The sequence below is a fragment of the Anolis carolinensis genome, chromosome 5 (assembly GCF_035594765.1).
Source record: "Anolis carolinensis isolate JA03-04 chromosome 5, rAnoCar3.1.pri, whole genome shotgun sequence".
Classification (NCBI taxonomy): Eukaryota; Metazoa; Chordata; class Lepidosauria; order Squamata; family Dactyloidae; genus Anolis; species Anolis carolinensis.
Genome location: NC_085845.1, coordinates 99,518,891 through 99,545,430, shown reverse-complemented (window position 1 = coordinate 99,545,430; position 26,540 = coordinate 99,518,891). Strand labels below are relative to the sequence as shown.

Sequence of the window (26,540 nt, the reverse complement as noted above, 5' to 3'; positions counted from 1 at the left end):
AGTCTGCAGGGCAGCAGAAAACAATCTTGCTCCCTCCTCCCTATGACTTCCCTTCACGTATTTGTACATGGCTATCATGTCTCCTCTCAGCCTTCTCTTCTGCAGGCTAAACATGCCCAGCTCTTTAAGCCGCTCCTCATAAGGCTTGTTCTCCAGACCCTTAATCATTTTAGTCGCCCTCCTCTGGACGCTTTCCAGCTTGCCAGTCCAGCAAGACAGAAGAGAAAGGGGGTGTGAGATTTCTAGGGGGTTAGTTTTATAAACATTATATTCTTCCTCTCATTGAAACCAAAATGAACCAATTATCCTATTCCAGTTTTGTACTGGTGGAGATCAGTCCAAAACCAATCTCTACTAATGCAGGCCTGGAACCACCAACAGCCAACTCATTTTCTCTTTTTGAAAATAACTACCATCGGATCTCCTTCTTTTGGGGGGCAGACCACCTCTCTGGTCTGGGCGAATGTCAGAAAGATACTCTGGCTCCCATAATTGTTACACTGAACAATTTGTTTGTTATATCTGATGTTTTCTTCTTAATTGTTTTTTTCAGGTTGAAATTGACAGCAAGCAAGAAGTAGTGGTATATGATCAAAGCTCAAAAAATGTCCCTTCTGTCCCTTCTGATTCTTTTCTGAATGTTCTGCTGGGAAAACTGGAGAAGAATTTCAGTTGTGTTTATCTGCTTGCAGGTAGGATGCCGGGAAACTGTGGGAGTGACACCCATAAGACATTCTCTTTTCTTCTTTCAGCACAATGAATGTCAATTGAAAGGATACAGATAGTTTTGTATCATAATAGATTATTTTCAGCCTAAGAATTCTGCAGGCTAAGGATGTGGATAGGATTTTTGCAGAAATGGGAGCTGCCATATGTGTTCTAATTTTTTTTCCTGCAGGCCAGATGGAGACTGGCCAAGTGGGTAGAGGAAATGTATATTTATTATTTATTTATTTACAGTATTTATATTCCACCCTTCTCACCCGAAGGGGACTCAGGGCAGATCACAGAACATGCATACGTATGCGGTAAACATTAAATGCCGTAATTATACATAGATAGAGGTATATATATGCTTTTCCCATCTTCGGCATCTTAGTGGTTTCTGCTTGGTTCCAGCGACGGGGGGCGCTGTTGCTCCATCTCCCTGCCAAAGAGCTTTGTTTGTAAACTTCTTCCATGATTGAATTGTCGGCATTTTTTCTGGCATTTCCATATGGGTGCTTTAAAATACCTCCCTGCTTTTAAGTAGTACCTATTTATCTACTTACATTTTGCTTTTAAAGCGGGAGGTAGGTGGAAGCTGGGTAAAGGCCAGGAGCTCACCCTGACCTGGGCTTCGAACTGTCAACCTTTTGATTGACAAGATTTACTGCAGTTGGTGGTTTAGCATACTATGCTAAAGCCCAGCCTCTTTATAGCAAAACAAGTCTGAAGGAGCTGCTGTAAGACATCTACTTTAAAAACCCTTCCTTGTATGCCCCCATCTTGATTGTCATCAATATTCAGTATTCCATTTAGGGGTAGGCTAATACCCTATATTCTAATGTATAAGTCTAGAAATTTCAGTCAAAAATCAACCCCCAGAACCTGGGTTGACTTATCCATGGGTAAATGTAAATAGTACTGTACCACAGATAAATCTAAGTACTATTGGTAAAGGTAAAGGTTTTCCCCTGACATTTAAGTCCAGTCGTGCCCGCAGAGCCAAAGAGCCGCCGTTGTCCATAGACACCTCCAAGGTCACGTGGCCAGCATGACTGCATGGAGCACTGTTACCTTCCCGCCAGAGCGGTACCTATCGATCTACTCATGTTTGCATGTGTTCTAACTGCTAGGTTGGCAGAAGCTGGGGCTAATAGTGGGCGCTCACACCGCTCCCCAGATTCGAACCTGGCAACCTTTCAGTCAGCAAGTTCAGCAGCTCAGCGGTTTAACCCGCTGTGTCATCAGGGGCTCTAAGCACTCTTATTTTTTTAAAAGGAACCATCCCCTTCTTTGATTAGAAAGATGAAAGCAAGAGCTTAGTCCATCCCGGAAGAACCTAGAAGAAGCACCTCTTTTTCCTGTGATGCTGTTTCCAGCCTTTTTGAATGCCCAGGTGGGGACATGGTGGTGTAGGGCAGAGGCAGCTTTCTCCTATCCACCATTGCTGCTTTCCCCTGTCCACAGAATGACCCTCAATTTACCCATGGATCATATCAAAGTACATAATTTTGGCCCCCAAACTGGCCCTCAACCTATGTATACAGTGTTCCCTCACTACTTCGCGGTTCACTTTTCACGGATTCACTGTTTCGTGGTTTTTCAACAAACTCTAAAAGACTATTATAAATCATAACAATTACAATTTACAGCTTGAGGAAGGGAGGAAGGAGAAGCCAAAGGGATAGAAGAGGAGCCCAAGTGGCAACGGGGGGAGAAGGCGGCGATTTATCAACACACGATTGGTTGATAAAGACTTAAAATAGTGTATAATTACTAAAATAATGTATAAATATTATAATAATTATAACGTCCCTACTTCGCAGATTTTCACTTATTGCGGGTGGTACTGGAACCTAACCCCAGCAATAAGTGAGGGAACACTGTACACGAGTTCGACTTACACATTAATATGTATGGTAAGGGTGTGATGGTCACCCAGCTCCAAGGATCCCTGGATGGGACAAATTATCAAGATCAATTTCAATGTAGATTCAGGCTGGCTATAGGACAATGACAACTGAATGCTCTACATTGGGATCTGGATAAGGATGATAGTCACTTCACAGCAGTGATCAGGACCCTACCTGCTATGCTGTAATTCAGGACAGTTGTGGATCAGAATGTATAAAAATGCAGTCGTTGAAAAGAGAAAGGTGAAATAAACAACCTGTTGGTTAGTTTAGTATTTGGTCTTCTTCAATAAATATTCAGCAAAGTCTTGGATACTTGGCTTTTTAATATGTAACTGAATTCAAACTGTTCTGGCTATAGTTCTGATGTTTTTTTTAGCTTTTAGTTTCACTGACCTCAGTTTTGTGATTTACGTAAGAAAATAACTTGTAGACGCAACAGTTTGGTTATCATTTAGATTAATAAGTAAAAACAAACAGGTCTTACGCAAGCCAAGCAATGCAGCCTTGTATAGCTCAAATGCACCATGGTATGAAATGAAACATTAGCCACATTCCATTTCTTCTTTGGAATTCCCTAAAAGCATGTGTTTTTGCTGTTGCAGATGCTTTCCTAACCTGTTGAATATTTGTTTGAATGTTTGATGTTCCGAGTAGTTTTTAGTCCTTATTGTGCCGTCCGCCAGACAATAAAAAAACTATAAAGCTGAAACGTGCCGTCCTTTATCCGGGCGAACTGCAAATCCCTATAAGCTGTCCTAAAAATATTGAACGACTGAGTCTGGAAAACTTCAAAAAAAGGATGTTTATTCATACAAGGTTGTAAACCTGGCACAGATCTTAAAGTTACAGAAAATGAAACAAATTTCTATAGGTTTTAGTTACAGAATTATCCCTGGTTCCAGAAGGCAAAGGTGATTATAAAACCACTATACCCTAATCACGCTGTCTATATTAGAAGGAGAAACTCTTTCCTTTCCTATCTTTACAGCAAAGATTAGTTCTAGAAGCGACGGAATAACCCTGCTCCTCTAACTAGATTTCCTATTCCAGATCAGTATAATTCAATACTTATCTAATTTGGATAGGCTTAGATTGGCCTGGTTTTGAGGATGATTTGTCCCAGTTAGCTTGCACAGCTGCAGCACGTTGGAAGACTATAGCCAAAATGAGGCTCCAAAATGGAGACTAGACCCTGGTAAAAAAGGGCGGTCCTAAGATGTTGTACTCTTTGACCAATCATTGCAAAGAAAACTGCAGCCAGCTCTTGCAGACTCCAAGCCACTTTTCCTGGGCTTTTGCAGCCAGAGGCTGAAACAAAATGTAAAGGAGGGAAAACAAACAAACGACCAATAGGTAAGGCAAACCATCGTCCTGGGGGACGGAACACTCCCCGCTTAAATTCCCAGGATGTGGGAATTTACCACTCAAAAACATACAAACACCTTTGTATACACAACAATAAAACAGTATAAAACTTACACACTTTGGACAAGCAACACGAGATTGCTGATTGGTCTGTCTAGGACAGACATTTTGTCCTTACTATGAGTCTTTACCTGAACTTTTCTAACCTTACCGTCAGGGCAAGGAAAGGTCTTTAGTATAATGCCCATAGGCCAGGTATAGCGGGGCAAGTCTTTGTCCTTTAGCAACACAAGGTTTCCCACCTTGACATTGTCCTTTGGGGTTTGCCAGAGTCTTCTGGTTGGAAGCTGGCTTAAGTATTCGGCCTTCCACCTCTTCCAGAAGTGGTTGGCTAAGGTCTGCACATGCAAAATTGGTGCCACAGTCCGACCAAATTGACTTAATTGGCCCTCTGAGGGCTATAAACCTTTTCAAGGCATTTATGAAGTGTCCATTCCCTCTACATCCTCAATATAGACAGTTCGTTTTGACAAACAAGTAAACAAAACCGCCCATCTTTTATTATTTACAACACCACCCCTGGTTTTTCTGGTAACAATTTCCCTAGGACCAAACACATTAATTCCCACGTGGGAAAAGGGTGGGTCTGTCAAAGTCCTATCCTGAGGTAGTTCTGCTATTAACCGATTTTGACAGTTTCGCCTAAGGCACCTGATTTTAACACATTTGAAAATACAACTGTTGACCAACCTTTTGGCATTAACTACCCACAGACCTTCGTTTCTAAGGGCTGCCTCAGTTAGAGTTCTACCCTGATGATGGATTCTTTTCTTTAGGGACCAGAGTCTTTTCCCTGCCATGTGTCTATTGTTTGGCGAAGTGGGCTTATCTGACTTAAAGGGCAAAGGAGCTACCCAATTTCCTTCTGTACTTCGTGAGACTTGAGCCTTCATACTGTCCAAGAACCTTTGCTCATCTTTCGAGAGCGCTATGGCTTCGTCTCTCTGAGACTTTGAAGGTGGAGGAATACTCTGGAGTTATTCCTTGGCAGTAGACTGAGATGTGACTTAGGCAACTGCGCACAAGTGTAGGACTTCCACCTTTAAGCACCTGTGCTTGATTGGAGTCCAACGAAGATGGCGGGTGCATCTTGTTTATGCACACTGGGCCTATGACTGTCCAGCCTAATGGCAGTTGTTGTGCGATAGGTGCACCTGGAGGTCCTTTAACTTGGTCGTTCACACAGAACAAGCTCGGGCAGTCCGAGCCAAGCAAAAGGGCAATGTCCACATCTGGTTGAAAGGCTGGTATAGCATTCTTTAACCGTCGCAAATGTGGATGAGCCTCCACAACTTCTTTAGTTACAATTTGCTTTTTGTTCCGAGGGATGGAGGAGCACTCAATCAGGTCTGGCAGCTTGAACTGTCTCTTCTGGTCGCAAGAGGAGACAACAAAGCCAGATGCTATGCGACCCTGCAACTTCTTTTTTCCTGCACACGTAGTCATAGTGTAGTCGACCATCTTGGTTTTAAGGTCAAACATGCGGAAGAACTCTGGAGTAGCCAGGGAGGCGTCGCTCTGTGAATCCAGGGCCACATAGAGTCTCTTTCTAAGCCAAGGGCTCTTGGCTGGATATACATCCGCTAGGCAGATAGGATGACAAACTCTTAACTGTTGCGAGTCAGAACACAGCTCTGTACAGGCGACTGCTGAAACCTCCACCTGCATCTCTGGTACGGCTGGCTTGTCGGTGTCTTCGACTGCTGACTTTTCTTTTGGTGAAGCGTTCCCTTTGGGGTGGGAGATGACACTGGAGTTGTGCATTGCGGTGCAATGCTTGACACTGTTGCATTTCTCACACTTGACGTTTTCTTTGCAGTTGGATGCAAAGTGAGGAGTTGTTCCACAGCATCTAAAGCAGATTCCCTGCTTTTGAACTAGCTGCTGTCTTTCTTTGTATGTCTTCGTACTAAACTCCCTGCAGTTGGCCAAGCTGTGAGGCTTTTGGTGAATAGGGCAAAGCAACTCTTTTACCTCTGACCTGGGTTCGTCAGTCTTGTGTTGAGTTTCGACTGCCTTTACGCTGACAGGTCTATTGGCCTCTCTAGGTGGTTTCTTGTCCACTTCAGGTGCTTTCCCTGGATGGATCCCCTGATATAAGGTGGGCAGGCCTGTCTGTGGATCATTCCTTTCCCTGGCCGCTCTGGTGATGAACTGGACCAGATGGGAAAACGGTGGGTACGCCTGAGAATGGGCCTCCTTGTAGTTAAAAACCTGTTTTCCCCAGTCTTCCTGCAGGGCAAAGGGAAGTTTGCCCAGAATCTGCCGCTGGGAGAGATGCTGATCGAGGCACTGCAGTCCAGGCAACTCTGGATTCTCCTTGGCCGACTCTAACTCTGCAAGAAGATCACTGAGGTCCCACAGGAGCTTGCAGTCCTTGGGCTTTAAGGTTGGGAACCTTTGCAGCTTGTCCATTAGAGATGCTTCAATCTCCGTGCTAGCTCCATACCGCTGATGTAATCTGTCCCAAGCCTTTTCCAAGGCTTTGTCGGGGTCAGCTACATGGGCTGAATATATTCTCTTAACTTGAGAAGATGATGCTGGACCCAACCAGGTGCCTAACAGGGTCAGCTCTTCTTCAGGTAACAACTTTAAGTCTCTAATTGCCCTCTTGAAGGTAACCTTCCAGAGAAGGAACTCTTCAGGCTTGTCTGAAAACTTTTCGACTCCCTTGTCCTTGAGGCCTCTTTTGGGACTTCTAAGGATCGAGACGAGTTGGGATTCTGGTGTTGACGGTGTCTTATGTGGCGTTGGCTGCTGCAGGGAGAAATCCCGTGCTCCTGGTGTCGACCTTTGACCCTTTGGAGGGAAGGCATCGTCTGTAGACGGACAGATGGTTCCCTTTGGACTTGCTTGTAGGGCCCAATTGGTGATAGGCTTTGATGGTTCAGTTGGCTGCTCGAGGATCTTAGTAGGAGGCACAGGCAACCTAAGCAAAGAGGAGCTCCCCGCTATGACGCTTTGAACTTCCGGCAGCCCGAAGGCAACTTTAGGGCCCTGTTCTGACCGAACGGAGAAGTTTTCATGTTCCTCGTCAGAAAGCTGGCTGTTTAAGCTATTAAGATGCACAAGCACCTTGGAAGAAGGGTCCTGCTTCGGCAACTGACTTACATTTTCCTCTGTGAGTTGCCCACTTAGGACCTTGGCCAAAGTCTCAGCCTTTACCTTTTTGGCAGTAGCATCCATCCTTATTCTAAGCATTTCTATTTCACATTGCCTTTGGGCCTGTTCTATTTGGAGTCGCTGTTCCTCCTCTTTAAGGTGGAAAGTGTGGTCAGCTGCTTTTGCATCAGCTTCCGCCTCCGCAACCTTGCTCTGTATCTCCAGACGTGCAGCCTCCTTAATGTGCAAGGCAGCTAGGGAAGAGATGCCACTCCCAGGAGAGGAAGACTTGTTAGAGTGGCTGTGTTTAGATGAAGCCTGCTCCCTTAACTTAAATACCTGGCTAGAGCGGTTGGACTTAAAACTAAGCGCCGCAGCAGGCGATTTTAGAAGGTTGGTCTCATGGCTACATAAGGAAGACTGATTTCTTTTTAGCTCAGACCTTAGATTAACAGCCATCTAGAATTTTCTTTCTCATTAGTGTCAGCTAAGACACTCACTATTTCTAACTCTGAATCCTTGGCGTTAATGCGCTCATGGACCTGGACTATCTTAGATACCAAACCCCTCCAAAGACCGAAGGTCTCTTCAAGGTCTGTCTGTAATATAGATGGCACCCTTGTAATACCCAAGCTCTCTATTCTGCCCATTAATGTTACAATGCGCTCCCATGCCGAACCTAACCTCACATGGAGGAGCTCCTTTTCATCTATTAGATGGGCTAGCATCTTGGCTGAAGGGTGCTTTATCCTTTGGGGCCTTTCATTCCTAATTTCAGCCTCAGAAGGAGATATACCATCTGTATCATCTTGAAATTGCATAGACATTATATATTCTTAGTAGCAAGTAAATTTACAACAAAGGCAAATGCAATATACCTGCAAGTAAATTTACAATAAAAGCAAATGCAATATATAATACAATGCACAGCACTTAACCATAGCAATATATATCACTAAGTAACTATACTTTACAAAGATTGTGACCTTTGGCGCCAGACTTTGGTGGGCAAGCTGCAAAATGCCGACTGACAGCAACTTGCCACTTGATACCTCCCTTGCCCGAGTGACGTAAACTGCCAAAATGGCGACTTCGCCGAAATTTCAAGCACCTCGTGCTCTGCGGCTCGAGGTCTGCCGCCGAAGGAGCACCGAGGCTGGCTTTGGAAAGGAGGAGAGAAGAGACGCCTCCTCCCCGCTGTGAAGGGAGGTCACCACCGCAGGACGATGAGACAGGTCACCGCCGCAGGTCGATGAAACAGGTCACCACCGCAGGTCAATGAAACAGGTCACCACCGCAGGACGATGAGACAGGTCACCACCGCAGGTCGATGAGGCAGGTCACCACCGCCAGGCGACTGTCCCGGCCGAGATCCTAGCCACTGTGAAGACTCAGCCAGAACTTTCTTTCGGAGTTGCCAGGCTTATCTGGGTCCCGGCCTGGTGCTTCTGGACTCACCACCTCCGTGTGAGCCCAAAGACTACTGCTGGAGCTCCGCAGCTCGATGCCTGCCGCTGAAGGAGCTCAGGGTAGATTGCTGGGTTTTGCACAGCCGTGCAATTGCAGAAGCAGCCGCGGGGCTACTCGCACACACGCGAGCTGAAGAGCAGGATACTGCAGAGGCTGAAGGAATGGAGCCCCACTCTCTCACTTGCCTTTCGGCCTGGCAGCAAGCTTCACTGCAACAGACCAACAAAATCAAAGTCTCTATGGCCGTGCAGGCTAGCTCAAGCGGAAAAACCGCTGATCTTCCTCAAAACTGTGCCGTCCGCCAGACAATAAAAAAACTATAAAGCTGAAACGTGCCGTCCTTTATCCGGGCGAACTGCAAATCCCTATAAGCTGTCCTAAAAATATTGAACGACTGAGTCTGGAAAACTTCAAAAAAAGGATGTTTATTCATACAAGGTTGTAAACCTGGCACAGATCTTAAAGTTACAGAAAATGAAACAAATTTCTATAGGTTTTAGTTACAGAATTATCCCTGGTTCCAGAAGGCAAAGGTGATTATAAAACCACTATACCCTAATCACGCTGTCTATATTAGAAGGAGAAACTCTTTCCTTCCCTATCTTTACAGCAAAGATTAGTTCTAGAAGCGACGGAATAACCCTGCTCCTCTAACTAGATTTCCTATTCCAGATCAGTATAATTCAATACTTATCTAATTTGGATAGGCTTAGATTGGCCTGGTTTTGAGGATGATTTGTCCCAGTTAGCTTGCACAGCTGCAGCACGTTGGAAGACTATAGCCAAAATGAGGCTCCAAAATGGAGACTAGACCCTGGTAAAAAAGGGCGGTCCTAAGATGTTGTACTCTTTGACCAATCATTGCAAAGAAAACTGCAGCCAGCTCTTGCAGACTCCAAGCCACTTTTCCTGGGCTTTTGCAGCCAGAGGCTGAAACAAAATGTAAAGGAGGGAAAACAAACAAACGACCAATAGGTAAGGCAAACCATCGTCCTGGGGGACGGAACACTTATTGACTCAAATATTACTACTTCAGCTGATTGTTTGTTTGATTAATGAATAGTGAACGACACTGACTGCTTATTCAATTAAAGTTTTGATCAGCCATGTAAAGTTCCAGGTTTGCTCTTCCACAATCAATAAATAATTCATACTTGCTTGCTTTGTGAATTGTCACTCCTATAATGAGACATATGAAGCAGACATTGGAGAAAGCGATTTATGAGCTAGTTTATTTGAAAGCTTTCCTGAGCACATTTTTAATAAATGAACAAGAGACAACTGAGTTTCTAGCTGCATATTTTTAGGCAAGCATAAATTGTATTCATTGGTTTTGTGTGTCTCCCAAGTTGGTTGCCTATCACAGGGCTGAATGTATTGTTGAAGGCTTTCATGGCTGGAATCACTGAATTGCTGTAAGTTTTTTGGGCTGTATGGCCATGTTCCAGAAGCATTCTCTTCTAATGTTTTGCCTTTGTCTGTGGCTGGCATCTTCAGAACCTCTGCAGATGACAGACACAGATGCAGGTGAAACGTTAGGAGAGAATGCTGCTGGAACATGGGCATACAGCCCAAAAAACTCACAGCGACCCACTATCACAGGGTTTTCTTGGCAAGATTTGTTCAAAGGCAAGGTTTTTCTTTGCCTTCATCTAAGGCTGAGAGAGTGTGGCTTTCCCAAAGTCCCCCAGTGGGTTTCCTTGGCTCAGCAGGGATTTAGACTCTGGTCTCCATAGACATAGTCTAATCCTCAAACCACTACACCATCCTGGTTGGAACTGTAAAAACCGAAAACAAAATGTGGGGACAAATACAGATGTGAATTAATGGTCCTAATCCTTAGTTCTCCTTTCCCCTGCTACCCCTTTTGTTCCTCCTTAGCTAGAGAAGAGGAGTGGAGAAATGATTGCCATTTCCTTAATTTTAACGGTTCCTGTCAGAAAAATGGTTGTACCTTGTTAAAAAAAAAACATACTGTGTATACACCTTTGGAGGAAACTGCTCAGCCTTGATCAGAGAGGCTTTGAAATAAACCACTACATATTTAAACTACTCATCACAGCTAGATAATTGAATGTGATGTTGAATCTTGGCAAGCTTCTCTGACTGGAAGTGGGGAAGAAAGCTGGAGGTTTTGTAAACAAAGATCTAGAAGGTGTTTGGTTTCTGCAAAACAAAAGCAGTTTGGTCTCTCTCAACCAGAAGTGGCTTTTGGCACCTTAAGTTGGTTTTGTGGAAACTCCCATCTGAGTAGTGTAGCCACAAATCATAAACTAAACAAGCCAGTACTGGAAAAGTTGCATGCTGTATTAGCATGGGGAAAGATCCAGCAACCACTGACTAAACAAAACAGCTGGGCCTCTATTAGCTGACACTTTCAATTCCCATTGATGAAAATCCTCTCTGTTCTGTAAGCTTACAAAGAAATCTGGGACTATTCTCAGGATCTTTTTTCATAATCCAAATTTTAGATTTCCAATTGTGTGTGATAATTTGCAAAAGAGCACTGTTCCAAAAAAAAAAAAATAGACAGCACAGTAGAATGGGCATATGAATGATTAACTATCCTGTTAGTTTTCCTCTCATCTTAAAAATAATACATCAGTCACTGATGCGCTTCCTCAGTTGTTTCTGGTCTAGTGCTTGCATTTTGATGTCTATGCAAGAGCTGGACTACCTAAGAGGCCATCCTTTCAATCTGTGCTGAGGGAGGTGTAAAGAAGTGGTAATTATACCAACAGATCTTGCTGGCAAGCCCTTTAAAGAAGAAGGTATCAGTTGGGCAACTGTCATTCTGATTACAAAATGCCCCTTCATATGAACAGCCAGAGAGGGAGCGGGGCAGACCATTTTGATAAGCCACAAACTTGGAGATAATTGGGTTCTGGAAATATTAGTAAACCAGGTAAGAAAAGATAAAAAATAAGGGAGCTAATTTTTAAAAAAATATGAATTTAAAGTATATGCATTTGCTTACGATATCTTAATGGTGAAAAGACAAACAGAAAATATTGATAATTTGAATCATGAATTCATGATTAAATCTGGGTTGACCTGCTGGAAGAGCTAGATCTTCAGATGTGTTTAAAATCTGCATTGACTATAGGTTTGTCATATCAGAACAATCTATGCTAACCAAATCTCAAATCATATTCCTCCTGCTGCAATAATATTTTTCTCCAAACTAATCTAGTCTTTTATGCAAACTAAACTGCAAAATGCAACGTATAATTTCAAGTCTGGATGGCCCAAACCTCCTTTTGTCATACTTTGAATCTGATGCAGTGCCTCTTACCTTGCCAGGCATATAATATAATTTTTGCCATTGCTTAAATGGTACATTTGAAATAGAACAACATATTGGTTAATAAATTCATTTTTTATAATTGAAATTCTTCTTGACTTTTCCTTACTATACATTTAATAATTTTCACTTAAATACCTGCATTGATTTCCCTGGAAAGCATTTTCCCTGAGCAGATGCTGTTATGGGTCTTTTAACTGATTCTGTTTTAATAGAGGTTGTTTTATCGAATTTATAAACCTGGTTTATGTAATGTTATTATTGTTTTCATGTTGATGTATTTTATTTTATGTATTATGTATTTTGTGTATAGCATCTTTGTGTGCTATTTTATAAGCTGCCCTGAGTCCCTATGGGAGATGGTGGTGGGGTATAAATAAAGTATTATTATTATTATTATCATTATTATTATTATTATTATTATGTGTGAAGGTTTGGGCATTTCACTGTATGCTTCTGAGGAAGTAGACGTTGCCTACAAAATCTTATGCTATCAACTTTGATCCCTTGCTTTCTAAGATGCTACAAGATCCCTTTGTAATTATGTGTAGAGTGTAAATGTGTAGGGCTAAACTACATAGGCGGCATGATATAGTGATTTGAATGTTGAATTAGGGCTTCAAGAAACCAGGAGGCAATCCCCATTCAGCCATGGAAATGCAGTGAGTGACCTTGGGCACATCACGTTCTCTTAACCTAAAAGGAAATGACAAGAAACCTTGCCAAGAATACCCCATGATACTTTTACTATAAGTTGGCGTTGACTTGGAAAGCACAAGAGGATGGAGCAACAATGAACGAATGCATGTGAGCCCTGCCTTAGAACACTGTAATGGGTCCAGCAACTTCTCAGGCCTGTGCAAGGGTCTGTGCAGTTGCATAGCTCTTTTGAAATGGTGGACCTTATACTTCGATCAGTAGAATTACATGGCTCTTGCACATTTTTCAGCCCTCAGGTGGTTTAATTTACAATAAAAATGTGTCATCATTCTTTGTACTTAAGCTAAAACTAGATATGTGAATGGTTGTTTTCTCCAGGTGGATTTTCTGAATTTTCTAGATGTTTCCCTGGCCTTTGTGAAGGAAAATCTGTCCTGGTACCTTCTTGTATTTCTCAGCCCTGCTTACCAGTCTCCAACACTGGACCAACACGCATTCTCCCTCATCTTTACCTTGGGTGCCAGAGAGACGTCCTCAACAAGGTGGGAAATATGATGGCATCAATAATGAACTCAAAGGACAATTTCTTTTTCTGATGACATTTTATGAAAATGGCATGTAAGCTTGTATTACTACCTCATCAGATGGATTTAGTTTCGGCAACATGTGCCAAATCTTCTATAGTTTTACAATGGAGCCCACCAGCTCCCATCAGACGACATTGAACTACTTCTGGCAGGGCTCCATCGTAAAACTATAGAAAATCTGGTGCATGCAGCAGTGGAGCCAACACGAGAGGTTGCCTGTGTTGCCTTTGAGACAATGGGGGAGGGAAGTTGAGCGACCAATGCTTCCACCCGTGGGATGTGGGTGATGCAGGATGTGGGGCAACGAGTTACCACTGCCACCCGCCAGGCACCGCCAGATTTGCCACGATGTTTGGCAATTCTGGTGGCTCATGTGAAGAGGTCCTTTGTCTCAAGCTTACATGCTTAGTGACATCATCACTTGGCAGTTTTCAAGGAGAAAGCAGTCTGTTTCAGCCTAAAAAGGGGAAATGAATGGAGTAACTTTGGGACTGAAATATTTCAGTTAAAGCCTTTTAAGTTAAAAGTCTCACTTCAACTTCTAGTTGACTGTAGTCCTTGAACGTTTGTGCTAAAAACTGTCATTTAATCTCTAAGGCCCTGACAGATCTTTTCTCTCCCCCCCCCCCCTTTCCCATTTTTTATTATCATTACTTAGCCAAATTTATTTCAAATGTTGTCATGCATCAGAATTTTTTTCTTTCTTTCTGGGGAGAAAGTACATTTTAGTTGGTGATTATATGACATAGTGACATAACACTTCATAGCCAATCAGCTTCAACAATATGATAGCACGAAGGAAAACCTATTGAAGTTGAAACAGAAGGAGGTACATGAACATATTTATGAAAAAAAAATATTTTCAAAAAAATTGTAAAATAGTGTAATAGCTGTTTTATCAGGGCCACTATAATATTACCAAATAGCAGAAAGGTGGTTTGAATTTTTGGATTCATTATGCCAAAAAGAATAAAGAGAGAGGTGTAGTAAGAGAAGAAACAAAATGTCCAAAAATTGGATTTGTGACTGTGTGAGATTATTACAGCATGCTCCCTGAAATGGTAATAGTGACTGCTTTTATATTGCTCATATGCACAGTTAATGGTTGTTGTCCATTCTCACCGCTGAGATGCGAGTAACTACTAATTGTATTATTTTGTGCAAAAAGGGCATTTTTTTCAACAATCCCAAAAACATTTTGTGAAAAAAGGTGTGTTTGCTTCTCTCTAACAAACTATTATAGGCATTCGCTTCCTGATTTGCAAATGTGGCTTTTCTTTACAGTTGCTGTTGGCTTTCTTTTTTGTAGGAGCTGATGCAGCAGAACGACATTGGCTATGTATTAAATGCAAGTAATACTTGCCCCAAGCCTGACTTCATCCCAGAATCCCACTTCTTAAGAGTACCTGTGAATGACAGTTTCTGTGAAAAGATTTTCCCCTGGCTGGACAAATCTGTGGACTTTATAGGTAAATACTTTAGATGTCACCCTTTTAAATAGAATAAATTATGCTAATCAGTTTACATTTGTATATATAGGGTAAAAGAAATCTTCCATTAGCATCAGGAAGGCAAACACTAAGAGCACAACTGTAATATTTTTTGTCTTCTGATTTCAGATATTTTTTACAGGGAGGTTTTTATTGTTTGGATGAAACCTATTTATTGGATTTACTATACCCTCTCTTTCTCCCAAAATGGGATTCAAGCTAGCTTACCATATTTTTTAAAAGATCAAGCTAAAATATTAATAAAGACAGTGACCTAGTTACAAACATCTGACTTACAATGACTCATAGTTACAAATGGGGGTGAAACAACAGGAATTGAAAGAAATGTACCCCTCAGAAGGGAAATTCACTCCTGAAAGGGTTATCATGGGAGAAAGGTGTCTCAGCTGAAGTTTTTTCACCAATCATTGTTTCCACAAGAAACCATTCCCATTCCCCCCCCCCCAAAAAAAATCCAGTGATCACAGAGACAGAGAATGAGGGGCACAGATAGCACAGCAAACACCACAGGGGTGTTAACCCTTCCCTATGCTATCCAATGTGCGAGATATATATAGATATAGATATAGATATATAGATATATATACACACACACACACACATACACACATATATACACACACATAAATACATATATACATATACATACATACACACACACTATATATCTCTCTCTGAAGTAACACTTAAAAATGTGTCTGTTCCGACTTACATACAAATTCAACTTAAGAACAGATCTATAGAACCTATCTTGTTTGTAATTTGGGGCCTGCCTTTATACAAGTTTAAAAAATTGAATAATAATATGATTGTAAAAAACAGAAATAAAAACAATTAAAAATAAGATTTAAAAATACAGCACACCCTACTGTGCCATTATTAAAATTCAAAAAACCTACTTGAATAGAAATGTCTTCTCCTGCCAGTGGAAAATAAACAAGGAGGAGGACAACTAGAACTCCCAAAGAAGTGAGTTCCAAAGTCCGGAAGCAGCCACAAAAAATGCTGTATTCTGTGTCCTCATTAATCATACCGGTGAAAGGAGTGAAGATGTCCCAGCTACAGATCTTAATGCTTGCACTAACTTGTATAAGAACATACAGTCTTATAGATAGTCTGATCCCAAGCCATATCAGAGTGAGTGCCATCCTGTTTATTGAGTGAGTAAGCCATGGCTATTTTGCCCATGGGGATTTGTGTAATCTGATGAGTGATTAGGCACTTGAAAAATTAGAACATTTTTTGAACTGCACTCATTTTAAGGATGTTTTTAAGGAGCTTGTTCAGTATCCCACCAGAGATAGATCATCTATGTGAGCTCCCCAAACTGTAAGGCAGGAATCCTTAAGGACTGCAGCCTAGATGCAGCCCTTTAAAGTCATTTAGCCGGACCCCGCACTAAACTTCAGACTTATGGTCACCTTAAGTTGAAATGACTTGAAGGCACACAACAACAATCCTAATTAACTTGACTATCTCATCAGCCAAAAGTAGGCTCACACTTCCCATTGAAATACTGGTAATTTATGTTGATTAAAATTGTTCTTCATTTTAAATATTGTATTGTTATTTTGTGTTTCTTTGTACTACAAATAAGATATGTACAGTGTGTATAGAAATTTGTTCATGTGTCTTTTAAACTACTGTCCATCCCCCAATAGTCTGAGGGACTGTGAACCACTCATCTGCTTAAAAAGTTTGAGTACCCCTGCTGTAAGGGATATCTCTGTAGTGAGAACAGCTGTTGATCTCAGTAATATGACACACATCCCCATAGTGTTTTGGGTGGGTGAGTTCCAACCACCATGTAGCAAGCAAGAGATTGGACACTGTAGAGTGACGATGCAGCACTGGCTATACAGCTGTCAGTCAAAGTGATCTACAAACCACTTTTTAAGTGGCCTCATGTGAAGGACGAAAGATCCTGCATGTTGGCTCTTGCCACTATTGTTTGTATACTTTTAAAAAATGCTTTAGGGCCATAGTGCCTAAAAGTGGAGGTGTGGAGTATATAGAGCACACAGGGGTAAGGTGAAAGGGAGTCAAAGCAGATAAGAAAGTAAGGTGAAAGACAAAGCTGAAAAATTCTTGAAGAGGTTGAAGGATTTGGAAAACTTGCCAAAATGCAACCAAAAACACTTCCTTCTTGGACCAACCATAGAGGTGGATAACAAGAAACTGAGAATGAATGACAGTGGTGTTCAGGAGGTCAGGGTTAGTTTCCAAAGACTTCAGCACAGACACAATATAACTCAGATGTGTGAGTCACAGAAACCACAAAGAAGAAATAATATCCTATCAATTTCTTAATATTGGGTAAGAAGCCAGGGAAGCTTTTATTAACAGTACTTGGAAGAACATTTGATTCACACACACCCTTTTAATACCACTGATGATGTACTATAGTAAACATACAAGTACAGTAAAGTCTTGGTTATCCGAGATAATGGTGCGGGCCCAATCTCAGATAACCAAACTCCTTGGATTGCCGGGAGGCCCTTTTATCCCTATAATAATAACTAACACAGATGTCTATTCTGAACAATGTGCCAAAATATATAGAGAACAACAACGGTTCAAAACATATGACATACACAATATTTATATTAGAGCACCATATACATTTCACATAAACTAAATCAATGCCAAATCCTCTGAAATCATATGGGATTAAAAATGGAAAAATATATTTCTAAATATATTAAACCAAACAATTAGATGTAAGTCTCTGCAGTCCTAGAAGAATTTCTTATGGACTTCAATTAGATTAAACACAGATTAGAGCCAAACAGACTCAGTCTCTCTGCAATCCTGGAAGGATTTACTCTGGACTCCAACTGAGTAAAACACAGGATTAGAGTAGAACAGTCTAGGTCATCAACCAATTGTGGTAAAAGTCTTATAGGTGTTCCAACTCTTGTGCTGATGGTGTCAAAGATGTAAGGTATCTCCAAAGATTCAGTATAACAGAAGTAAATTCAGTATAACGAGAGTAAATTCAAAAACAAGGGAAACAGATATGATGTTAATGCAGATCCTGAGTAGCTGGTTGTTGGAATAGGTTCCGTCATGGAAAATAGAGGTAATATAGTCATTCACAACTGGTTTTCCTGGGTATCTCTCCAGTTTCGGAAACCCTTCTTCTGGTATGCGACAATATATTTCTAAATTCTTTTTGTTATGATGATATATGTTGGAGGCTCTGCTTCAGGTATTCTTTGTGGAGACAAAAATAAAAGGAATACTATCTAATATTGTGCTCTTCATGAGATATAAATTATAAATTAAATAGCCCTATTATCTCCCCAGCAACTGGGGCTCGGTTAACTGAGACTACTGTATATATGTATTGACAAGTGGACAATTTCTGGGATAGTCACTTCTATGGTTTTGTAGTTGTGGTTTCAGAGAAAAATTACAATTATAAAATTAGAGAAGAGTAGCACAAATTTGGTCACCTGCCCAGATAGGCCTGGATTGTCTTAAGATAATGGATTTGATAGTAATTTACAATCATTACATATTCCACAATTTTGGCAAATAAGAATTTCTTAAATGCTCTGTGCATTTGGTCTTCACATTAATGGAGATATAAAAACATGTCATGCTTGGCACTAGCCCTCATTCTAAATGTCCTCTGTAGTTTTGATCTGTCCTAACAGTCATCAAGGATGACTGTTCCATTTATTTTTCATATGAGGAGCGACTTGAGAAACTGAAAGTCGCTTCTGGTGTGAGGACATTGCCCAGGGGATGCCCTGATGTTTTTGATGTTTTTACCATCCTTGTGGGAGGCTTCTCTCATGTCCCTACATGGAGCTGATAGAGGGAGCTCATCTGCACTTTCCCCGGGTTAGATTAGAACCGGCAACTTTCAGGTCAGCAACCCAACCTTCAAATCAGCAGTCCTGTCAGCACAAGGGTTTAACCCATGGCGCCACTAGGGGCTCCATTTGTTGTTACGTGCTTTCAATTTGAATCCATCCTATGGCAGCCCTATCCTAGAGTTTTCTTGGCAAGCTTTATGCTTTGGGCATAACTGGCCCAAGAACACCTAGTGGCTTTCTGTGGCTGAGGAGGGATTCAAATCCTTGTTTCCCAGAGATCTAGGCCAATACTCAAATTACTGGGACACACTACATTGTTCCACATATGTATATATTTCATGGAGCCCTGGTGGCAAGTGTGTTAAAGAACTGAGCTGCTGAACTTGCAGACCGAAAGGTCCCAGGTTCAAACCCCGGGAGCGGCGGGAGCGGCCGCTGTTAGCTCCAGCTTCTGCCAACCTAGCAGTTCGAAAACATGCCAATGTGAGTAGATCAATAGGTATCGTTCCAGTGGGAAGGTAACGGTGCTCCATGTAGTCGTGCCAAGCACATGACCTTGGAGGTGTCTACGGACAACGCCGGCTCTTCGGCTTAGAAATTGAGATGAGCACCAACCCCCAGAGTCAGACATGACTGGACTTAACGTCAGGGGAAACCTTTACCTTTACTCTATATATTTCATATGCATTGTATGAATTATACATATCTTTTAAAGTAAGTACTGCCTGTTTTAGTTGCTATCACTATTCCCTCTTTGTGTATAACAGGAGGATTATGTTTTCATGATGTTTGAGGATCCTTTGGAGCCTTCAACACATTTCAGAGCCCCATTGTATGCCATACATTCTTTTTCTTTTTTGTTTTACAGAAAAAGCTAAAGCCTCCAATGGCCGTGTTTTAGTTCACTGTTTGGCTGGAATATCTCGCTCTGCCACCATCGCAATTGCATACATAATGAAAAGAATGGATATGTCCTTGGATGAGGCCTACAGGTAAATACAGAGGCTCTTTTTCTCTTTTCATTTCTTTTGGAGGAAATTGATATAGAGAGATGATTGCAAACAGTTCCAGCATGGCTGCTGTGAATTATTTTCATGTGATTGGTATACTGGTGCTTCCACATCAGAAGGGAGTCCACAAAGGGGCAACTTGCAAGATCATAGTTTCAGGTCCCCTTTCTTTGCACTGGAATGTGGACCTAATTACCCCCCCCCCCCCCCGGCGCGCTTTGTAAAAGCCTGCTGTAGGCCATGATTCATTTGTCAGCTCTGTTTAACAAACAATTTTAAATAAAATTTACAGGAGACTACTTTGAGAGCAGTTTTCTTCCTTGGTGAATTATTGCTACAGTGGTGGGTATTTCCCCATATGACATATGTGTGGCCCCTGTGCAGTTTTTATTTCCAAGAAAACACAGAAAAAGTGACAAATTGTGCTCATTGGATGCAAAATTTACCTATCCAAAGAAATAATTTTTGAGGGTGAGAGGAGTCTTGGACTTTGAGTGAAAACTTATTAAGGCTTTGTGCTGGATGTTTGATTCAGTTTGGAGTCCAGTGTGACAATTGAGATTCATCCTCAATGTCATCTGTATCAATCCAGACCCATTATTTACAGGAAAGGAGATTCCACCTGAGCATTAGGAAAAACTTCCTGACTACAAGAGTTCTTCAACAGTGGAACTCTCACCCTTGAGATGACTCCTTTAGAGGCTTAAACAGAGGCTGAATGGCTATTTGTTGGGAGTGCTTTGGTTGTGCTTTTCCTGCATGACAAGGGGTTGGACTGGATGGCTCTTGTAGTCTCTTCCAACTTTATTTATTTATTATTTATTTACGACATTTCTATCCTCCCCTTCTCACCCGAAGGGGACTCAGAGCGGCTTACAAGTTATATATACATACAATATATTATATTATTAGCATAACACAATATTAGTATTATATATTGTATAATATATATTGTACTGGGCCCCTGGTGGTGGCGCAGTGTGTTAAAGCGCTGAGCTGCTGAACTTGCAGACCGAAAGGTCCCAGGTTCAAATCCCGGAAGCAGAATGAGTGCCCGCTGTTAGCCCCAGCTCTTGCCAACCTAGCAGTTCGAAAACATGCAAATGTGAGTAGATGAATAGGTACCGCTCCAGCGGGAAGGTAACGGCACTCCATGCAGTCATGTCGACCACATGACCTTGGAGGTGTCTACGGACAACGCCAACTCTTCGGCTTAGAAATAGAGATGAGCACCAACCCCCAGAGTCGGTCACGACTGGACTTAACGTCAGGGGAAACCTTTACCTTTATATATTGTACTATACCACTATACTGCAATATTATTATTAATATTACATGTAATATATAATATATAATTATTATATTATTATATTGTATTATTAGTATTATACTGTATTACTCTATGATTGCATGATTCTATTTTTAAAAACTGTAGATAAATTAGACACTTAAGAGGTGATTAACCTAGCAAAGTTTTAGATAAATAGCTCTGGGCTGCTGTGAAATTTGTTGTTTTTCCTAAAACATCAAGATTGAATAAGGCTATTCAACAAGGCAAAAGGAATTTTAAAAAAGAGAAGCTCAGGATGACAACCTCAGATGACAGTCAACAACACATCCCTCACACCAACTCTTTCACAATCTGCTACATATGGTGGAGGAGATAACATAACTTCCCATAAACTGTAATTGGAGCTTGTTGGCTAAATACTTGCCTCAGATTGCATAATAATGCTGCCAGTGAGTTCTTCTCCTTCCTCACAGCACCACACATTGCAGTGATTTTCTAACATGCTGGAAATCTGCCAGGTTGCTCTTTGCTATCATTGGAGGACAGTCCCTTGGTCCAAGGCATAATAGAACTCAGTATGTCCTCTGACAATGTTGAAGACAAGTTTTCCCTACTTATTTTTAATGTCCAGATTTCTGGATTAGTGATTCCAAATGTATGTAGAATCATAGAATCATACAGTTGGAAGAGACCTCGTGAGCTATCCAGTCCAATCCCCTGCCAAGAAGCAGGAAAATCGCATTCAAAGCACCTCTGACAGATGGCCATTCAGTTTTTGCTTTAAAGCCTCCAAAGAAAGAGCCTCCACCACACTCCAGGGCAGAGAGTTCCAGTGCTGAACAGCTCTCACAGTTAGGAAGTTCTTCCTAATGTTCAGGTGGAATCTCCTCTCCTGAAGTTTGAAGCCATTGTTCCGCGTCTTAGTCTACAGGGCAGCAAAAATAAGCTTGCTCCTTCCTCCCTATGTATATAATAGCAATCTTTTCTCCCTATGGGATCCAAAGCAGCTTACATCATGCATTAAGATAGCTAAAACAGTCTGAAATAGAAAATTATATAAAGCATTAAATGCAATCCACTTAAAACATCAATTTAGAATGTAAAATATTAACCCGGTCTAACCTGCTTAGGTTCAAAAGTTATACAAAATTAGGTGTCTTTAGGATGGAATGACGACAAGATTTCACAATATCTTGTGTTCTTTCCCACAATATTAAAAGTGGTTAGTGTATGTTATGGTTGTCGAAGGCTTTCATGGCCGGGATCACAGGGTTGTTGTATGTCTTTCGGGCTGTGTGGCCATGTTCTAGAAGTATTCTCTCCTGATATTTCGCCCACATCTATGGCAGGCATCCTCAGAGGTTGTGAGGTATGTTATGGTTATTTGTGAAACACAGGAGGAATAATGATTCCTATACCAAATCTAGATTGTTAAAGTGAGGAGATAATAAAGAGAAGAAAGGTTGGAGGAGAGGAATACAATGACAAGATCAGGTATGCACCACTGTGGTTGCATACACCCAAGAGAAGGGTGAAGATTAAAGATAAAGTCAATGGGTCCAAAGAATTAATCTGTTTTGAAGAGAAGTTTGAAGAGGGACAGAACAAAGCAGCACCACTGAAGTATTTTTAGGGGAGGAGGGATCTGTAGGATTTTTACAGCTCTCACCCATCCTGGCTTGCAGTACATGAAGACTGACAAAATCTGGCAGATGGCCAGAAGGCTGAATTTATTTCAGAGATCCTAGGCCGATTGACTGTTCTTTCTTTTCTTTTTCCCTTTTTTGTGTTTTGTTTTCTTCCAAAAACATTGCTTAGATTTGTGAAAGAGAAGAGGCCAACCATTTCTCCCAATTTCAACTTTCTTGGCCAGCTTTTGGACTTTGAGAAGAAAATAAAGAGCCAGAGTGGCCAAACTGGACCACTTAGCAAACTGAAGCTTTTGCATTTTGAAAAAGGCAGTGATCAAGGAGTGGGAGGACAGAGCAGCAGCCTTCATTCCTCTCCTCATCTCTGCACTACTTCTACCTCAGAGACCATGGAGCAGAAGCCAGTGGAAACTGGAAATCTGCCAGGTTGCTCTTTGCTATCATTGGAGGACAGTCCCTTGGTCCAAGGCATAATAGAACTCAGTATGTCCTCTGACAAAGTTGAAGACAATAACCGACTCAAACGCTCATTTTCCTTAGATATTAAATCTGTATCGTGTGTAGGAAGCAGCAGCTGTGTTACAGCTTCAGGACAGACTTATCCTTCCTTGGAAGATACGTTGGAATACTACAAGCATTCAACTGCCTTGGAAGGTGGCAGCAAGTTATGCCAGTTTTCTCCTGTTCAGGAGGTTTCAGAACAGACCCCTGAAAGCAGCCCAGATAAAGAAGAGACAAAGCCTCCTGAAAAATCCCAGAATGCCTGGCAGCTGGACAGTCAGAGCAAATGGCAGCCCTTGGGGAGAAGCGCTAGTGCCACTCAGCGGTCACTCTTGTATCCCTTGCACCGAAGTGGCAGCATGGAGGACAATTATAAAGCAAACTTTGTTTTCGGTCTCTCTACCAGTCAGCAGCATTTGGCCAAGTCTGCTGCTGGGCTGGGCTTGAAAGGCTGGCATTCGGACATCTTGGCTTCTCAGGCTTCTGCGACGTCTCTGACCAACAGCTGGTATTTTGCTACAGATGCCTCTCATTTTTATTCTGCTTCTACTATATATGGGAACAGCACAGCCTACTCTGCCTATGGGGGCAGCCAGGTGCCCACTGGGTGTGAGCAAGTTTATGCTGTCCGCAGGAGGGAGAAGCACGGTGATCGAGGGGACTCCCGTCGGAGTTGGCACGAAGAAAGCTCCTTTGAGAAGCAGTTTAAAAGAAGGAGCTGCCAAATGGAATTTGGGGAAAGTATGATGTCAGAAAACAGAAGCCGAGAGGAACTTGGAAAAGTTGGTAGCCAGTCTAGCTTTTCGGGCAGCATGGAGATTATTGAAGTATCTTGAACCTCTGTCCCGTAATTCTACGTTGTTCCTTCATGTTGTGTAAAATAATTCCCTGTAAATCTGAAATTTCAAGAGAAATGCAAACTGTGGGGTTTCATTGTGAAGGAAATCATGGTATGTGCAGTGTGCATTAAAGAGAGAAATGAAATGACTGAATGTCTAATATGTGCTATGGATATTCAACAATATGCTCCTTCAGTGCTTCTCACTATTTTTAGATAGAAGGGGGAACTACATTTTTCTTAACAGATACAGAAGAAAGAGGCAAAGAATTATACCATATTTAATTGATCTTCCATTGTGAGCCAGACAGATCTTTTGGTTCTGTTAAAAGCTCAACAGCACACCTGTAGCTTTCCAACTTTTGTCTTCAGCCATGTTCTGTGTCAGGGACAAAGCTAATCATAAATGTCTTGTTGCTCATTTGACTGTGAGGATAAACTGAATACCATAATACTTTCATTATGATGAAAGTGTGAATGGTAATTTAAGAGTCTCAAACCAAAAAACTAGGATGGGTTCTCCCCATTTACTGGCTGATCTAGTAGACATACTATTTTAAAGAACAGATGGATTTCAAGCTATCTATGTACATAAGCACTCACTGATATATATTGTATTAAATGTTTATGGTCTCCACTATGTTCTTTGGAAAAAAATGTTCCCTCTCCTATCAGCCAACATCAATATTAGGGACAGAGGTCACAACTTAATTCCCTGATGCAAGCCAAGAGTCAAACTGTTGTTCAGGATGTCTCCTCCTTGCCCTTACCAGAGCAAAGCAGGAGGTACATAATGCTTAGTGTTTGGGATTTTCCAGTAATCACCATTGCTTATGCTCTTGAGGATTTTTGCGGATAGTAAATGCTTTGTATCTTAAATTATAATTTCCCCAAATTGCTCCAGGTAGCAACTGATCGGCTGATATAGGACCCATAAAAGATGTGAAGTTACCAGAAGCAATATGTAATGGTACGTTTCATATCCTGCCTTTTCCTAGTCCCAAATCTAAGATAGTTTACAATGTGGATAAGAACACTGCTAAAAGTGAATCATTTACATTTAAAACTGATGTCGATGCACATTATACATGCATCTATCAGATTTTAATTGCACTTGAAGTAATCTGAGTTCAATATCTATACTATCTAAATTCATTTAAAATGAGAATGGTGCAGTTGTGGTCCCTCATAAATGGGCCCAACCTTTGTAATGTTTCATTGAAAAAATCCCATGGAATCTTGCAGCCCCAATTCTACATTGGGATTGTTTAGCATAAATTCCTGTATGCTGAGCTAGGTGTGCTGTTACGCAATTCTTGTGTTGAATGTTATGGGTGTGCAGCTGAATTAATAACCAAATGAGTACCACTACAAATTTCCACAGGGGCAAATAGCTAAGTGACAAAAGCATATGCACCGTGATAACAAATTTGCAGCTCTTTGAACTGAATGTAGAACTGACTGTAGGGGAACTGATGCATGCATAATATACCAACAAGATACCAGGCAGTGGGTCATTTCAGTACTGTCCATGCCTTGTTTAGGAGGGGCCGAAATGGATGGAAGTGATACAACTATAACAGGAGGATAGAATCCTGTTAGTGAAATTCACAAGCCTAAAGTCTGCCCTATATAATAATAGTAAAAAAACTTTATTTGTATCCTGCACCTATCTCCCCAAGGAGACTTGGGGTGGTTGTCCTATGCTTGTGTGTGTCCTTTTTTGGTTCTTGTAGAGGTGTGTATTCTCTTCCACAACAACTCAAGCTCTACTCCACTGAGTGCCATTTCACAGCAAAGTGCAGAGGATCAAAGTAGCATTTATGCTGCATAACCGAATTTAGACCAATGATTTCTTCAGCTGAGACTGGTGGAAGCTGTTATTCTTTATTCACTTTCCCTCAAGAAAGACTGAACATCCTTGGGACGGTGAACAGCCTATGATGAGACCCCTAAGCTGGGCAAGGTAATATGTCAAGTCAAAATCCCTAGTTCAAATACTGCGCATCCAATAGATATACAGTGGACCCCTGGTATCTGCTATGGGTAGGTTCCAGGACCCCTCATGATACCACAATCTGTTTATGATTAAATCCCAATATATACAATGGCATAAAATGGCAAATTAAGGTTTCCTTTTGTATTTTTTATGTGAATGTTTTCAATCTGTGGTTACAGAAGGCCTTAGAACTCGGTCCTTAAAGTGAATACACTATCAATCGGGTGTGAAACAAAGTTCCAAGAATTACAATTCTAACCAAGAAATAATAATGCCAGCACCACAGTTAAAGGTAATTGGCATCTGAAATTGTTTTTGTCCCATGGGTACATACCCCAGTCTTATTGGTCACATTGCTTTAGGGGATCTACGGAATTACCAATACCATTCACTGTCAAATCAGTAATATCACTTCAAGGGCTCTAGTCAGTTGATAGGTAGCAGACAAATGACATACATTGATATATCAATTTTAGTTCAATTTTTATCATGGAACACTATTTGAAATGTGAAGGCACTCTTACATACAGATCAGCATTATAGGATACAGACCCAAATGCAGTGGTCAAGCCAGAGGCAAGTGAAATGTAAGAAAGAAGTGTGGTTTGATGGCAACAAGATCAAGGCAACCTGTTTTAGGATGTCAGGCAGACATTTCCACTTTCTCTTAGAACCCACACAACACAACCTGGACTGCTTTCTTCAAAACAATCCAATTATTTTCGATACCACAGATACAACAGGC

At 41.4% G+C, this 26,540-nt stretch overlaps 1 protein-coding gene across 4 annotated transcripts in view; it reads left to right on the top strand.

Moving 5' to 3' along the window:
* The window catches only part of dusp16 (dual specificity phosphatase 16), a 56,821-nt gene extending 32,876 nt beyond the window's left edge, over positions 1-23,945 (top strand). For all 4 annotated transcript variants that reach the window (XM_008111363.3, XM_008111364.3, XM_008111365.2 and 1 more), the window contains 5 exons: positions 554-692; positions 12,961-13,124; positions 14,479-14,638; positions 19,376-19,499; positions 22,627-23,945. In XM_008111363.3, coding sequence (XP_008109570.1) covers positions 554-692; positions 12,961-13,124; positions 14,479-14,638; positions 19,376-19,499; positions 22,627-23,794 — 1,755 coding nt within the window. In that variant the 3' untranslated portion in view covers positions 23,795-23,945. The remainder of the gene's footprint in view (positions 1-553; positions 693-12,960; positions 13,125-14,478; positions 14,639-19,375; positions 19,500-22,626) is intronic.
* Positions 23,946-26,540: the final 2,595 nt, after the last annotated feature.